Source organism: Vanessa cardui, chromosome 16, assembly GCF_905220365.1.
Source record: "Vanessa cardui chromosome 16, ilVanCard2.1, whole genome shotgun sequence".
Lineage (NCBI taxonomy): Eukaryota > Metazoa > Arthropoda > Insecta > Lepidoptera > Nymphalidae > Vanessa > Vanessa cardui.
This window is the reverse complement of record NC_061138.1, coordinates 11,927,182-11,944,697: the sequence shown is the minus strand read 5'-3', so window position 1 is coordinate 11,944,697 and position 17,516 is coordinate 11,927,182. Positions and strand designations below refer to the sequence as shown.

Below are 17,516 nucleotides of genomic sequence, written 5' to 3'. Positions count from 1 at the left end.
TCACAAAAACTGCATGGTTTGCTTATATTCCTCGGTCTTCTACGCAATCTACCAACTGTATATTGGTCAAAACAAAAATCGAATTCTGGATTAGTAGGCTGAAGTGGCAGTGGGCTGGCCATAAATTTCTCGCAGATCCGATAACCGTTGGGGAAAACGTGTTCTATCTGTTACCGTCTCGGCAAACGTAGTGTAGGATGTCCTCGGGCACGGTCGAGTGACGATTTACGCAAGACTGCTGACAAAAATGGACTGATTGATTGATTGAAAACAAAAACTGCAAAACTTCTCTGGCTATGCCCAAATAACATCGTTCCAACAGGTCGAGCGGGACAATCTCGCACACGTCTAATTCGTCTTTGCCAAGACTTCGTGAGTTTTTCCCTGACAACTGGCCTCCATTTCTGGTCTAATTCCTACTAAGTCAGTAGGAATTAGACCAGAAATGGAGGCTTTGTAGTTTTATATCAAATTAAAAGTATGTAATAATAAATCTACTTCTCTGAAAATATTCGCTTTGAAATCGTGGATTCGACCTTTAGTCAAAAAATAAACTTTACTATAAACTGTAAAGTTGAGATTTAGATATAAATAATATTTATATAGATATATATGTGTATATACACTTTATTTATTATTGTTTTGACTCAAAATATAAAATATATTTGGGAAAACTTTGTACTTTATTATTTGGACCAGTAAATTACGAAATATGGCCTGATGTTTGCTCTACATTTTTTTAAATGATTTGTATCCTTTTATATTTCTTGGCGCTATTTGTGTCATTTATTTTATCATGAGGTAAAATTTAATCCGTAGCCGTGCGACAGCTTCGGTAGTTAGTATAATCTCATATATGTACATTATATGTATGACTGATTAAATTTTATGTATTATATGACTAAAATTATTTGAGCAGTTTTAATATTCGGTTATTGTAATGAAAAAAAAAACAAAATATAAATAATTTTAAAATTAGATTTTTGTGTGATGTACTTTTATTAAATGAATAAAACATTGTAAAAAATTAACGGTTTTATTAAATAATGTCTTCTCATAATCGCAATCGTTATTACAAAGCTGTCCACACTATTTGTTCCTTAATTTACTCGACACTTTTAGCAACTAAAATCCACACAGTCTCTTCACTTAACAATACAAAATAGGAATAGACCACGAGGGGACAACACTAGAGATTTTTTTCATAGACAAAGAACTTATTATTGTCTAATCCTATTTTATTTGTTTTTACGCATACACATCTTAGCCTACATTTAGGCAAAAGTTGGTGTTCCTAAGTTAATAACTAAGAGCTAGAAATTAGTCATCACCAGCAGATCTTTTCGCTTTCCTCAAGCGTGGTGACTGTTTGGGTGTCTTAGGTGATTTTTCTGTAACAAGAAAGTTCAAATTACATTACAAAAGTCAATAAAAAAAAAAAAAATTGTTTGGTGTGTATTTTGTTTTTTTCTAAATGTTTTTTTTTTGTACTTACTAAGCTGATTTACAACTTCTTTGGGCAGCCAGTCATAGTCAACATCATTAGCTGTACCAGTCTCAAGGGGTTTAGGGGCAGCACGAGGAGAGCGACGGCGGGCAAGAGATGATAGAGCTTGTTGACCAAGTACCAGAGCTAACACACACGCTGCTCCAAGGAATACATAGAGGAAGAAAGTCTCTCCGTCCAAGCCTTCAGATACTTCAACAATATTCACTGTCTGGTTGTACACAGCCTCCTGTAGATTACATAAGATAAATTGTAAATAAGATTAAATAGGTAGTAGAAGTTAATTCCCAATTTGTATTAAATAAGCTAATATTACTAGCGATCATTAAAGTGCTTTACACAGCTTTTATAATAAAACTGTTGACATATAAAATTGTATGTTTTGCTTCTCTTAAAATATGAAAAACATTTTTATTATTTCGTTTTATAAACATATCAATACCTGGTAGAAGTTTCCACTGGAATCCCTGTAGTTAAGCTGGATATTGAGTCCGAAAGGTCTGCCAGCAAAAGATTCACTGGGGATGAAGGAATAAGCGAATGTGGCCTCTTGTTTTGGCTTCACATCTCTGTAATAAGGCAGTGCTGTGAAGTTCTGAATGTAGTATGTGTAGTCCATTGGATATCTGAAGGATGCCTCCATGGTTTCAACAATGTAATCCTCTGAGCCTTTGTTGACGAAACCAACAAGGAACTCTACTGGAAATCCGGCTTGAAGGTCTGAAATTATAATTTAAAGTAAAGATTAATCTATTGTTCGAATTTTGACTGAAATTAGGTAGTAATTTGGTTTGAAACTATTTTGAGTGATTTAGAAAGTCACATGTGACTTGTTAATTTTATTTATTTGAACAATTTGAAATAATTTTTCATATTATTAAAATAATGGTCTGCTTTCTGACTTAGAACCACATAAAATTTATCAAAGCTCACTTAAAGATATATGTAATTAGAATGTTAAGCTCAATGAAAATATTTTTATGAATAAATTCACTTTCATTTAACACTTACCGAATGCCACATCACCATAACTGGAGATTGGTTTAATGAATAGAATGTTTGTGTCTACATCCTGTGAAGACTTAATTACTGAATCATCATCATCTCCTAGTGCATCTTCACCAACAACCTGGTTGTCTTCACCTTCAATGTCAACTACATCATCTAATTCATCTTCATCTGCCCGAACGAGGATTGTATTGGCTGGAATAAAAAGTTATCTAATATAAAACCTCATTTGATTATGTATTTGGTATGAACATATGTTATCACAGAATTTTAATAATTCATTGATTTTGATATACACAATAAAATACATGGAGCCCTTACATTTTATATAAAGTAAGTAATATAAATTACATATTGTATTAGGGAAACATATAGGAATGAAGTTCATTGACACAAAATTGGATATACAAGTAAATATTATGTGATGCAAAATTAAATAGCATTATGATAAAGTGTTGTAATTGTATACTATATTTTACGGGTTATAAGGATATATAGGAGTGTAATATAGCTTAATTAATAATTTTAGCATCAAAATGTATTTAGAAGTTTAAAAAGCAACTTTCCTTATTAACCATATTATATTATAATATTAGTAATATACCAATTCATTTCATTCGGGTAATAATTACAATTATAATATCAAATGTCGATGTATTTATAGGAACTTTCTTTCTAAAATAAAACGAATGCAATGCCACGTAATTCCGCAAATACTTTCTATTAAAAAGTAGCGTAATACTCACCACTTTGGAAGCAAAGCAATGCCGCTGGTAAAACCAATAACGTGAGGTAAATTAGTTTCATTTTTTATAAGTTTTTATTTTAAGACTTCTAAAGAAAACAAGTCAATATCTAGAGGTGACTAAGGACCATTCACTTCACTCGACACAATACGGCCACCACCGCGTAAACTTAATCTCACCAATGCCAATTTTATATCCAACTCGATTGACGTGGAAGGAACACTTGTCACTAGTGCGACAGTGCTCTAAATATTAAATCGAAAAATTTACCGTTTTTAATGTGTATTCACATAATATCTTTAAAATGTTCTATTAAAATATATTTTGAATTAATTTTAATTTGTTATATTGTATTGCTCAAAACAAAATGTAATACCAATATAATAAAATCGTATTTTACATTTTATCGGTTTTGTCATCATCTACAAAAAAATGCGTACTTCATATTGTTTATGTTATATATATTTAATGTGCATGTATAATACATGTAGTAACTTTATAACTTAAACCACAATTGTAATCAAAATAAAATAGTTTTCAAAAAATAAAAAAGTTTTTATAAATAAAATGTCAATACAACACATTTACGCTTTACATACAGTAAATAACAAAACGTAAAAGCATAACTTTCTATGAAAAAATTCTAAAACTATTGTTTATTATAATAGTACTTTATTGATTTACTTACATATCCAACGTAACCTTCATATCCTAGTTGGTCCCTTAATTCTCGTGGCGCTTACAGGGCCAACTAAGTCCTTGAGATTGCTGATTGATCAAGTGTAGGCCGAGTTAGTTGTTGTTAGTGAAGGCGCCTAATTCAAAATCAAAATAAACTTTATTCAAATGGGCTTTTACGAGCACTTTTGAATCGTCATTTAACAATTAAGTGAACGGTGGTACCGTTTCGAAAAGTAGATTCTACCGAGAAGAACCGGCAAGAAACTCAGTAGTTACCCTTTTTCAACATTTAAAAATACAATCATATTAGTTAAATACAATTATATATGTATGTAATGTATCGTGCGTGGAAGTCAACAGGTATTAATTCCAAGCTTTTTTATCATCTACAAAATCTTGTATCATGTAAATTATTTTTCCATTCCCAATTTATATCGGGTGTATCAAATTTGTAATGCGGGTCAAATAAAATTATCTTAACAACACAAAAATAGCAATATAAGATATAGTATTATAAACAATTATATTTTTATTTAACTACATCTATATTAAACTCTGATGACTTTTTCCCTGTAAAGACTCTAGCGCTGTAATTTTTAATAACTTCCCTTAGAACCGGGCTGATTCCAGTAGAGTATCCAAGATACGAATGGAGGAAGGAAAAAAGATTTTTTTATTTAGGACAAGACGCAATTTTAAAAACTATTAAAGATAAATAAAAAACAATATTGTTGAAAAAAAAAACTAGTTATAACGGATTTGAATCGCGTATATTATTATTTTTTTTTTGACATCCCGACGTTTCGAGCACTTTACAGTGTTCGTGTTCACGGATAGAATAAGGTGGCATTTGTCTATTTGAAGAACAAAATAAATATTATTTACAACTACCGCCAACGATTTCTCAATTGGTATCTTGAGTAACGTTCCGGTTGCACGCAGAAGGCACTGACTGTATCTTTAGGTTTTGCAGTCTGTTGGATTTGGGATTTTAAATTTTTAATAAGTGGATCCCAGGTGTTAGAGACCTATCAAGAGTAATATTCCTTTACAAACTGCGGGAGTATTTAAACTCGAATGTGAGTGTGGTTTATCTTACAAGTAGTGGTTTATCTAATGGTATATGGTTTATCTAAAACAACGGATTTTGATGCGGTTTTTAATATATAGATTGATTTGAGAGGAAGGTATAAATATGTTATACGGGCACAATATAATATGTCGTAAATAAACCTTTTTTGAGCTTAGTTTGCAAAATCTAGCTGAACCCTACGAGATGGATCAAAATAATATACTGCAGTATAGTACACTTTAAAAAGATCTTTAAAAAAGTCTGCTATAGTATACATAAAAAGATAATCTTAGGGATAATCTACAATGGTACTGTGGTAGTATTTAATTATTGAGGATTCAAAAACGCTTCATTGTGAAGTTTACTTGAATAAAATTGATTTGATTTTATTTATCCTTTACTTTATACGTGAAAAAAATACTCATTTTAACTTACTTTATATACCATACCTTAAAATATTATGTATTTAATATACATCAATTTGGGTCTTTGAAGATTTTACAGATTTAATATTAAAACGCAGGGACACAGCACGTTGTATTGTCTTACGATTGAAAAACTGTGCGAAGCCGGGCGGGTCGCTAGTATTAAATTAACTTAAGTATAAAATAACGTATAAAATATATTTACATTAAAACTTATCCTCATTTCTGGTTTTGGTTGATATTTCGTCCAATTCAGTAGTAGAAAGACTCAATCTCAATAAAATCTTATTAAAATCACAGTTTGTTTTTTTCAAAGTAAGCAGTAATGCTTACTTTGCAAAAAATAAACTTGTTATCATTTTAAAACAATATCAATTTGTAGTAAACATAAAATTAATATCAAATAAGTACCTATAATCTATATATATACATATATTAAACTATGAATCTACTGAGAGGTCATCTGTCTTATACGTTAAGTTCAATGCTTATAAACAAAGATGATTATTATGCCGTTTTGATTAACATTTCTATTATCGCATAAGTAAAACTTTGACATACTGTGGAAAATCATAAAAAAAACATTGTGTTTAGCATTGTACGTAAAATTTATTTAAAGTTTGGTCGTTCACAAGTTTCACTTAAGATTTTAGTGCTAATTAATGGTGAGAAATTAATTTAAATTATAAGAGTATTAAAAATTGATTATTATTATTTTTTTTTAATATTAATTTATATTATAAGAGTAACATATTCACTATGACACGATTAAGTAAAATTGTGTTTAATATTAATCTTCAACTTCAAACTATATCCCTAAATCACTATATCTATTGAAAAAACCGCATCTAAATCTATTTCTTATAAGTAGTAAGACTTAAGAAGACTTAAGAAGTAAGACTTCTTAGAGCGGCCCGCCCGACACCGCACAAAGGATGTTTTTTTTAAAATAAATATAATTATTTATTTTTGTTTTTTTTTCCGACATGCTTAACAATTGTCGTCCTTTTTCAACTTATATTAAAAAAAAATCCTTAATAAATGATGCTTAAACCTTCCTTATGAATTCATATTAATCCATTCATCCTTATGAATATCATATATGGATATGAAATATGAATGAATATGTCTACTGGTGAAAACCGCAGGAAAATCCGTTAAGTAGTTTCGATACATACAGACTGACAGACGCGGCCAGGGAACTTTGTTTAATAATATGTAGTGATGATGATGAGTAATAATAATCATAACATATATGAAATGATTATGCCAAATGCGCCTCAATAATATTGTAGTGCGATAATTTATTCCGGAGACAAAGGTCGCGGGAGTGTTTCAAATTTAATTTTATTCTATTGTAGTCTTACGGTAACAGTGCCAATAAACAGTAATGGCGAACAAAGGTATCGATGGAAAGCAATGTTTTTGTTTCATATAAATTACTTACGAAAATTTAGAATAATCTTCTTAATTTGTTATTTTATTTTTCTACGTTTCAGTAACAAGATATTACTACAAAATATTTACAAGACAGCTTGCAACTGCCTTACCAAAATGTGACTTTACGCCAAATGCCTATTCAGTAAGTATTCACAATTTTCCAGTTATTCCAGGTTTCATCCATCCATCGTCACTCGCCAATATCTTTGGGGTTTAAGACATCATAAGTTATAGCCTATGCAATAAAATGTTTGTACCTACCCAGACATTCTTGTAAAAGCTATAACCATGTAAATACTGCTGATTTTGGGCATATCGGCGAATCTTAAAGGAGACTAATGCATGGCTATAATTTATAACGGACAAGTATGATTGTAAAAACTAATAAAAACAGACATTACCTATTTATTTACTCGTATAATCCGATTGAACACCAAACAATGAGAATCAAACAATCAGGTACAGAAACAGCAGCTTTACTTGGGTGAATTTCCCAGGAACAAAAATTACGTGGCATCAATGAAATCGGTACTATAAAACATGGTTATAATGTTCTAACATTTTTTTCTGGTTAGGTGATATAGTAATCTATGTGTAGCACTAAATATGAAGTTAAATAGGATTAATAGAAGCTCAAAAAAAAAAGTTACACCTCGAAATCTTTCATTGCCGTGTTTGTCCACACATTACCTCGATGTGTATTATACGTCATTGATAAAAATCTATTGGTTATTTATATTAAAACCAAGTTTTAATTGATACGTGAACAGTTAAAGTATTGTTACGGAATACATTTATTCATATATTTAAACAATACAAAGAATGGTTAGTAAAAATACATTTGTCCTAGAACTACCTTTCATCGCCGTGTCCTAAATATATTTAAGAATATTGTTTTATATAAGGACTTGCGTCCCCCACACCTGTGCGCTAAACGTTGCATGATAGTTTCGCTCGGTGCTCCACGTGGAAGCACGTGCATACGTGCCTACGTTTTCGCGCTATAAAGGTAAGTATTCGATTTTTATGTTACTGGACATTTTTTCTATCATCGCCGTGGATAGACCTAACTTCTATTTGAATAAGTTTGTCCTCTTGATTAGGCATTCGATAGAATGCCATTTGTATTATGTTTATTTGTGACGTGTTAATTACTCTGAATAATTAATAGATTTTTGGCTACTTGATGTTTTTGCCTTGATTTTCATCGCCGTGCTCTCATTGCCATGGTTTCCGTGGCCAAAATTTGCTATGGCAATGAAAAAAAGACACGGTGATGAAACGAAATTTCATTGCCATGCCTTTTAAAACAATTTAGTTTCATTGCCATGAGCAGTTGTTTCATTTCCGTGACTTATGTTTTCATCGCCACGGTATAGTTAAGGAAAGAAACAATCTGTAATGTACATTCAACTACAAAAATATATCTCCACGTTAACCTTACGAAATTATATACATTTGGACACAATAGACACTCAAACATACGCACACACAATCGCGCACACACTCACACACGCACAAAGACTCACACACACACGCACAAACTTACAGTCACATACACATATATTAGAGTCTAATTATAAACATAATAATGGGTTGTTTATTTTTAGAAAACCAAGATGCCTAAACCGAAACTATCGGAAGAGGAGAGAAAGGAAATAAGAAGATTGGCCGAACAAAAGCGACGTGAAAAATTAAGAAGCGACCCTGTTTTACGAGAGGAGTATTTAAAAAAAGAAGATGAGTAGGCTATTTTGATTTGTGATGTGCAAAAATATATCTTTGTGATCTAAGTTAATATTAAAGTATAGATAATAATAATGAGACGAGTAAATTTGAAAGGCTGATATTCCTGTTTGTAGGCTGATGTTCCAATTAATTAGATGTAAGTGTTAATTAGAAAGGCTGATTGTATTCTATAATAAGATTTCTTTATTGGAAAACGATGAACATACCAAGTTCACACCCTTTTGTATGGTTTATCTTTCTTGCTACACTACACATATCTATCATATCTAAAAACGAACCGTAGACAAAGGGTGTAATCTTGTTGAATCCAATACTGTAAGTCTGTATTAAATATAAGATTTAATAGAGAAAAGGTAAAAAATATTATGTTGATAATAAGGCTGTGATTTGGTAGGCCCTACGATTTGTCCAGACTTGATTTAATCATTATAAATAATTGTTTATTCGCGAATTGTAAAATTATGTTGTGTTAAGTATATATTGTTAGCAATACCTATTGCATACTTTAGAAAAGTTTATTTTTATTTGTTAATTTCTGTTCTGTTAATTTTTGTGTGAAATAACTTAAAATAAATGATTGTGTTGCTTTGATTCTATTAAAATTTTATTTAATTTTACTCCTATGCAAGAAGATTATTGAGAAGAGGGTAAAAAGAGTGCATGTGTATGTGTATGCCTTTCCCTCTCAGAGACATGGATTTTTTCATTACCGTGGATTGATTCTATCATTCCCGTGGCGCAGTTCTTTCATTGCCGTGGACACATGTTTCATTGCCGTGCATCCATGTTTCATCGCCGCGGCACGAAATTTTTAATCTTGTATATCGAGTTAGTTTTTTAAGCTATCTGCTAGATATTAAGCAAGAATACATATATTATCAAAAACTTGAATAAACACTATTTTTTCTTGTTCTAAAGTTGCAGAATAAAAAATCCACGGAAATGAAGATTTTATTGGACCTGTTGAAATTCACCCACTTATGAAATTTGCCCAGGACACGGACTTGTTCTAAATCCGATATGTAAATTATTTTGGTTTTAGGGTCCATCTGTCCAAAAGACGGACAAAATAAAAGCAGACAACATAGCACCAGCTCTATATAATATCTACAAGCGACCATTGGTGCTTCATCAGGGACACATGCAATGGCTTTTCGATCATGATGGAAGACGATATCTCGACCTCTTTGGAGGAATCGTTACAGTATCGGTAGGACATTGCCACCCGTGAGTTTCCAAACATTTGGTATTTGATTTTTGTCCAACATTTATTTTCTTGGACACAGATGTATGATTGATGAAATTAATTCTAGAATACAATGTTTTCTGATTTTAGTAAAGTATCGGCTGCTTTGCACGAACAGATAGACAATCTCTGGCACGTAACGAACATTTATAGACATCCGAAAATCTATGAATACGTTGAAAAACTTATTGCTAAGTTTTCTGGGGATTTAAAGGTAGGTTGTTAGAGATCTAAGTGAAACTCAAGTACGTGGGTCAAAAGTGATAAAATTGATAAACTTTAAAATTATTTTTTTATGTCAAATAAAAAGCGAAACCACATATAGCGAATATCTTTTTTTGTCTCGATTAGACATGCACGCTTCATACCTTATATAAATAATTATGCTTCACTAATACTCTTTGATAAAATTTAGGTAGTGTACCTAGTAAACAGCGGAACAGAAGCAAACGATCTCGCATTACTTCTTGCCAAGGCGTACACGAACAGCAATGACGTCATATCCTTACAAAGTTGTTACCACGGCTATTCCAGTACTATGATGGGATTAACAGCTATGCAATCATTCCGAATGCCCGTTCCAATACCTTCCGGCATGCATCATGTGAGTTTTGTTTTTAATTAACATTTATTTTTAATTATAAAAAATAAAATTATATGATTTATACAATATATTACGTATAAATCTACGAATAAATTTGAGACTGTAAAAAAATTAAAAATATTGTGTTCTAAGACATATTTACCACTTACGCTGAGAAGTAAATCATATTATTAGTTTTAATGAATTAACGTACGCAGGCGATGCTACCAGATCCCTACAGGGGCATTTGGGGCGGTTGTCGAGACTCCATTTCTCAGGTGAAAAATTCGTGCACCTGCGAGGGCGACTGCGTGACTTCTGATAAATACGTTCATCAGCTCTCAGAGGTATGTAACAGAATTCTAATGATGACAGTTGATTATTATTTATATAAGTAATATATGTGTTGTGTTGTCTTAAATTTTCGCGATTATTACACATTTAAATAAAACTAGTTATAACGGATTTGAATCGCGTATATTAATTTTGGCATCCCGACGTTTCGAGCACTTTACAGCGTTCGTGGTCACGGGTAGACCTACCTCGGGATGCCAAAAATAATTAATATACGCGATTCAAATCCGTTATAACTAGTTTTATTTAAATAATATATGTGTTATTTTTATAGTGATTTTTGTATTTCCTAAATATGTGTTCTAGTAGGGTCTACATAAGAATACTTAATAAAGAACCAACTATACAATATCTTAGCCATCTTAATAGTAATTTTATCTGTAATATATGTATTTTGATTTGATCAGCTTATAGAAAATTCAGTACCTGCAGGCAGACTTGCAGCATTCATTGCGGAGTCTATCCAGGGTGTAAACGGCGCAGTTCAGTTTCCAAAGGGATATATTAGGAAAGCAGTTGAATTGATAAGAAAACATGGAGGTGTTTATATTGCTGATGAGGTAACAGACATTGATTTAGCGTAAAAGGTTAATGGTTATCATGGTTGATGATTACATTGTAAAATATTATTTGTCATCAGGTGCAAACCGGCTTCGGTCGCACAGGCGACGCATTTTGGGGTTTCCAGGGGCATGGTGTGCAACCAGATATAGTCACTTTGGCTAAAGGAATCGGTAACGGTTTTCCACTCGGTGCGGTTGTCACAACAAAGGCTATAGCCGACGCTCATAATAGAAACTCCTACTTCAATACTTTCGGAGGGAATCCAATGGCCGCTGCAGTTGGGAAAGCTGTTTTGGAGGTAAATGTATATGAATAGGATCTATTTAATAATGCCAACTGTTTTAATAATTGTTTATAGTGGATATTAATAAGTATTACAAAATAGTTTGAAAGCTTTTATATTTCAAAATAAGCCTTTCATAATAAACAATTGAACCTTATTGAACCGTTTTATAAATATTATTTTGTGAAAAGAATACGTAATCTCTATAGTGGAGAGCTTCTACGTTTCATAAAAAATATGACTTTCATACGTTCAGGTTATTGAAGAGGAAGGTCTACAACAAAACTGTAAAGATACTGGACGATATTTTCTCGAACAATTAATGGATTTACAAAATTGCCATCCTGTGATCGGTGATGTTCGCGGTAAAGGGCTTATGATTGCAATAGAGTTAGTTGAACCGGGAACGAAGCAGCCATTGAATTCGGAGGACGCGAGTGAAATCCTGGAATCGATCAAAGATTTGGGTATCCTAATCGGAACTGGAGGACGATGGCATAATGTGAGTTTAAAAACTTTAAAATAAATGAATGTTTAATATGAATGCCTGTTACTTACTGTTTTTATATTTTCAGGTATTGAGAATAAAACCACCCATGTGTATCAACAAAAATGATGTCGATTGTGCCATATCGGTTTTGGATCAAGTATTTAATAATTATAAGAAAAATAAATAGCTTGTACTTAATTAAAAAAAAATATAACATAATTTATTTTTTTTATTTAATAATTCGATAAGAATTCTTTTATTATTAGGTATGACTTGGAACGTGTATGTAATAAATTTGTAATTATATTTGTTCCTCGATAAACTTTACACTTAGATACACTTATAACTAAATTTAACAAATATTATAATGATAATTTTGTATATATACAAAACAATTATTTACGTTGAACTTAATACTATTATATATATTTTCTGCTCCGGGTCTTGGCTGATATGATATTCCACGTGTTAGATATACGTCTTTTTTTGAAATTGGACAAAACTTTTTGTATAAGTATAAGTGATGCTATTAAAATTGCGATTACTTTAAAGCAATTGATGGCAAAATACTTGTTCGCTGATAACAGATAATCTTTCACAAAAAGTTTAAAAGTTGAGCATATAACGCTAAATCCTTCCTTAAATCATTTAGAGAAGTGAGAATTGTTATCCGAAATCGCTGAACAAAAGTGTAAGCCCAAAACTGACTTCCGTCTTACAGTTTTTTTTTTCCTCATTCATTCATTTGTGCTTATGACTCAAATTTTAACTTTATAAATTCTTACTAATAAATGAAAATCAACAGCAAATTTTCTTAGCTTGATTTATATCATATTATGCTGATCTTATTTTTATTCCTGTGCTTACTGACACTCTGAGACGTAACATTTCTAGACGGATTTATAGCGGTCAATGTCAGTATGAAATATGAATGTTTAAATTTCATTTGCAATTAATTAGTTTTTATCGCTGGTTGTTTCAGTTTTTCTGTAATAAAAATAATGTATTTATTTCTTTAATTTTGTTAAACGGCTTCGCCGTTTCTTATTTGATTTGTGGCCAATACAGACTACAAATCTAGTACCTGCAATAAATAATAATACTAAAAAAAAATAAAGCCGATTTATACATATATATTTTTAAATAAAAGAATACAAATACTTTAAAAAATGGTATTCAAGTGTCAAGAAGACAGTTTTCTCACCGAGGTAACCTTAAGCCTGTCTGTTCAATTCTTAATAATAATTAATCTAATAAAAAAAAAATCATGTATATAATATTTTTGCTTTATTTTATACTATAACCATATTTAAAGAATTACCTTTTCCATAAATTAGATAATTTATCAGTTTATTTACTTATAACTGGAATGATGCAATTATGTAATTTCTTAAACCATTTCATAAAATACACATTAAATATTCTTCTATGTATACTTACTGACTATATTTTTGTAAAATAAAATTATGCTTATATTCCAATAGTTCACTTCCAAAGTAATTAAATGTGAAGAAACTAAGGAGCCAATAGTTGAATATGGCAAAGTGTCCAAGTTTGAAGGTTTCCAAATAACTTTAGAAAATACAATACTCTTCCCAGCCGGGGGAGGCCAGGTAAACATATATGTTTAAAAAGACTACAAAATTTAATGATTTAAAAAAATAAAGACTTAATTTTTATGATGTAACTTACAGCCTTTTGATATAGGCTGGTTAAATGATGTAGAAGTATTGCAAGTGCTTCGGAAAGGAGATCAAGCTATTCATTTCACCCAGCAACCAATAGAAATTGGTACGGATGTAGTACAGAAAATTGATTGGTCTAGACGGTTTGATCATATGCAGCAACACTCAGGTTTGCTCATAAATGTATTATAAACCTAGAAATAATATTTTTAGGAGTTTGTCGTGCTTTTAATAGAACTGAAAAATTACGTCACTGTTTAGTATATCATGGTTTTAGGTCAACATTTACTATCTGCGATATTGGAAAGAGATCACAATTTACCCACAACCAGTTGGTGGTTGGGTGCGGATGAATGTTTCGTTGAACTTGATTCAACATCAGTCGGTGATGATACCATACAGGTTGTTGAAGAACAGTGCAACAAACACATACGTTCGGCCACACCTGTTACTGTAAAATTTTTAAAAGCAAATGATCCTGACTTAAATGAGGTATTTATATAATTTATTTATTATCAGGTTTCATATTAGGCTGAGTGTGCCCACCCTTGTGACATTTTGGAAAGATTTATTTTATTAATTTTCTAGCACATAAATTTGCATGAAAGCATTGAATGTTCAAAGTATTTTTTTTTAAACAAGAAGCACTTAATATGTTGTTGTTCATATTAGTTCAGTAGAAACAGTACCAGCCTCCTTTGAAGAGAAGGTTCGGGGGTTATTTTACGTCAATGTGGTTTGGTGGACCGATATATAACTACAGGTTTTCCTGGACGACTGCTAAAAACAAATCATTTGTTGTATCTCTATGGTTTGAGAAGATTCCGGTTCCGATATTCCGATAGTTCCGTGGTCTATTGGATGACAAAGCCAAATTGGCATCCAAAAATGTCGGGCAAAAAATACTGGATTTATTCTCAGTCAAGATTTTCGTGCTGTTCCCATAGGGTTATCCCTGTTCCACGAGCTAATATAAAGTCAGATTTATTTTTGAATATTTTTAGGCACACACAAGAGGACTGCCTAAAGACTGCATGGATACAATACGCGTGATATGCATCGGTGATATTGACGAGAACATGTGTTGTGGCACACATGTTACTAATTTAAGGTATACATCACTTTAGGAGCTAAAATTACTTTAACAGCTTTGCATATTCGCTACATTACGCATCTTCCATTATGTTGTCTTTCAAGGAGAAACGCAGTGGCGGATTTACAAATCTGCCGCTAGTAGGCTATTCAAATTTTGCCGCCCATATTTATTTTTTTTTGCAACATTTATTATTTGTGTCCTTACATCGGTTTTTTCCTTTATTAGTATGATTATAAGCTAGGTGATATACTAGATACTATTTTTCCAACTCGCTATATAGTGACGAGTATACGGATTACGGACGTAATGTGTATACATATAGTTAAAAGATTTTTTTTTAATTTCTTTTAGATAATAATAAATTTGATCTAATTTTGCCGCCCCTCTAAATCTGCCGCCCTAGGCTCCAGCCTATTTAGCCTATTGATAAATCCGCCACTGGAGAATCGCTTTTAATGAATCGCGATTCTTTTTAAGTAAGAACACTATAAAAATTCGTCACTTATACATTGTTCCAGTCAGTTGCAAATGATAAAACTATTAGGTGTCGAACCGGGGAAGAAAGGCAAGACAAATCTCAGGTTTCTTGTAGGTAATCGTGTTACGAAATCTTTCCAAAGGATGTTGGACAGAGAGAAGGCATTAATAGGATTGTTAAAGTAAGTATAAATATCATTTCACAAAAAATATCTGTCCACAACACTTTTAAAAAGGAATAATAGCATTATTATTATATAAGAATAGGTACAACTAATTTCATTTATATAAATAACTTAAAAAAGTACGCGATCAAAAACAGGAAAAACAAAAAATCGGGATTAAATTTTATAAATAATTATAACCTATTCCAACTGGAGAAGCAAAGACAAACGCTTAAAATGATGAATTGAAGCGATATTATTAGTCAAGCTCTTGAATAATCTATGATATTCATTATGGATTAGTGAAAACATGGCGTTTAATATTAAGTAATGCTGATTGATTAAAGACCATTTATCACAGACAACATTAAAGGTGGTTTTCACTACCATTTTTTGAAATGGATATTATAAGATGATAAGGTCCATTTCTCTTCCCTCTCGGATAAAGTATATTAAATATATATATATATATATATATATTTGCTTTACAGGAATGAACCAGTGAAACATGAGGAATTAGTGTCGAAATTGCAGAGAAACTTGAAAATAACGAATAAGAATTTACAAAATGTTCTGTCAGAGTTAGCTCAATATGAAGTTGATAAAATAAAAAATACTCAACCGACACCAAAATACTTATTTATGTTTAAAAAGGAAGCTAACCCTGACTTCAACCGAGCTATTTGTAAGGGGTTGGAAAATGAAGACATATTTGTTTTTGTGGCGTCCGAAGACCAGGATAAGCCTAAAGAAGGGCAAATTATTATACAAGGTGCAGAAAGTGACTTCAAAGCGTTAGGGCAGCAGTAAGTGTCTTTAAATATAGTAGGTAGTCAATTAATGAATAAACTCTATGTTGTTTTTATAAGAATGTAATTTGGATCACTAATACTTTCTCATTTTACATAATTATATTTCATACAATAGGGGTAGACATTTAACACAGAAAAATATTTGACTATTATGCCGTTGCCGGCTTTTTAAATTTGTGCATAAGGACTGATAAATGCAGAAATTTAGATTTACATAAATATATAGTGTATATGCTTTGTTCTAACCCATCTGGGTAGGTACCACGCTGCACTACTAAGAATTTTATTCCAGTTTGAACAACAACATAACAGTTTTATTTATATTATTTTCAGAATAACTGATATCCTAAAATGTAAAGGTGCCTTTAAGAATGGTAAATTCCAGGGAAAAGCCGGTGACTTGGGAGGTATCAATAAATGTAAGAAGTTAATAGAAGATTACTTTAATAATGTTGTGTGATATAAATAATTTTACTAAAAATAATAAATCTTGTTTCATTTTGACCTATAAATGCTTTATAAATACACTATTTAAATATTCAGATTATTTATACATTCATATTACATATGTAAAACAATTTCCATTGTACCCTATTGAAATAACTTTGGCTTTGAAATATTTTGAAGCCAGTTCATGGAAATAATTTCATAATTATTTCTTCATAATTCATTCAAGAATGTTATAGAAGGTTTTTTTATAAAATCAAAACAAATACCAGTAAGTAATTCAATTATTCTCGGTAAAGAACAGTCCTTAAACAAAACAATTAATAATAACTAAAATAAATCCGCTAAACATGTCTCAGTGACATATATAAGTCATATAATTAATATAACAATTCTACCAGGAATAAAACAATAAAACTTTACCTATACCATTTTACATTTATTCTGTTCAATTATACAGCATACACTGGTACTAACTCTTGTAACAATCTCTAAATTAAACTTCAATTTTTAACCAATGGTTAAACCTGGATTAACATATTTGGCATTTATAATCTGTTGCATTAATAGTCTAGATAATATATTATAAATTAGTTTAGTATAAACAGTGACTCATTTGCTCTTGCGTGATTACCTGCTATACTATATTATGACTTTAATCAGTATTTAAGATATGGGAAGTGAGAG

General features: G+C 31.1%; 2 protein-coding genes across 2 annotated transcripts; one reads left to right on the top strand and one right to left on the bottom strand.

Moving 5' to 3' along the window:
- Positions 1–1,020: 1,020 nt before the first annotated feature.
- Positions 1,021–3,474, bottom strand: LOC124536328 (translocon-associated protein subunit alpha). Its single transcript, XM_047112853.1, has 5 exons — positions 3,262–3,474; positions 2,519–2,710; positions 1,950–2,227; positions 1,496–1,736; positions 1,021–1,391 (listed from the first exon to the last, which is right to left on the bottom strand). The coding sequence occupies exons 1-5, from the start codon at positions 3,320–3,322 to the stop codon at positions 1,321–1,323; spliced, it is 843 nt and encodes a 280-aa protein (XP_046968809.1). The 5' UTR covers positions 3,323–3,474; the 3' UTR covers positions 1,021–1,320.
- Positions 3,475–6,715: 3,241 nt separating this feature from the next.
- Positions 6,716–16,924, top strand: LOC124536121 (alanine--glyoxylate aminotransferase 2, mitochondrial). The gene is made up of 17 exons (XM_047112575.1): positions 6,716–6,842; positions 6,939–7,021; positions 9,671–9,855; positions 9,965–10,088; positions 10,290–10,478; positions 10,676–10,804; positions 11,219–11,371; positions 11,452–11,673; positions 11,915–12,160; positions 12,234–12,275; positions 13,633–13,761; positions 13,843–14,002; positions 14,111–14,325; positions 14,838–14,944; positions 15,448–15,588; positions 16,062–16,376; positions 16,716–16,924. The coding sequence occupies exons 1-17, from the start codon at positions 6,830–6,832 to the stop codon at positions 16,840–16,842; spliced, it is 2,580 nt and encodes an 859-aa protein (XP_046968531.1). The 5' UTR covers positions 6,716–6,829; the 3' UTR covers positions 16,843–16,924.
- Positions 16,925–17,516: the final 592 nt, after the last annotated feature.

What these genes read in the sequence shown, in the direction of transcription:
- LOC124536328 (XM_047112853.1), bottom strand. Translation starts at nt 3,322, where the DNA reads ATGAAACTAATTTACCTCACGTTATTGGTTTTACCAGCGGCATTGCTT. An exon ending in ATTGCTTTGCTTCCAAAGTG is followed by an intron (nt 2,711 to 3,261) that starts GTGAGTATTACG and finishes TTTTTATTCCAG; the next exon opens with CCAATACAATCCTCGTTCGG. An exon ending in CCAGTGGAAACTTCTACCAG is followed by an intron (nt 1,737 to 1,949) that starts GTATTGATATGT and finishes TGTAATCTACAG; the next exon opens with GAGGCTGTGTACAACCAGAC.
- LOC124536121 (XM_047112575.1), top strand. An exon ending in ACGTTCATCAGCTCTCAGAG is followed by an intron (nt 10,805 to 11,218) that starts GTATGTAACAGA and finishes TGATTTGATCAG; the next exon opens with CTTATAGAAAATTCAGTACC. An exon ending in TGTGTATCAACAAAAATGAT is followed by an intron (nt 12,276 to 13,632) that starts GTCGATTGTGCC and finishes ATATTCCAATAG; the next exon opens with TTCACTTCCAAAGTAATTAA.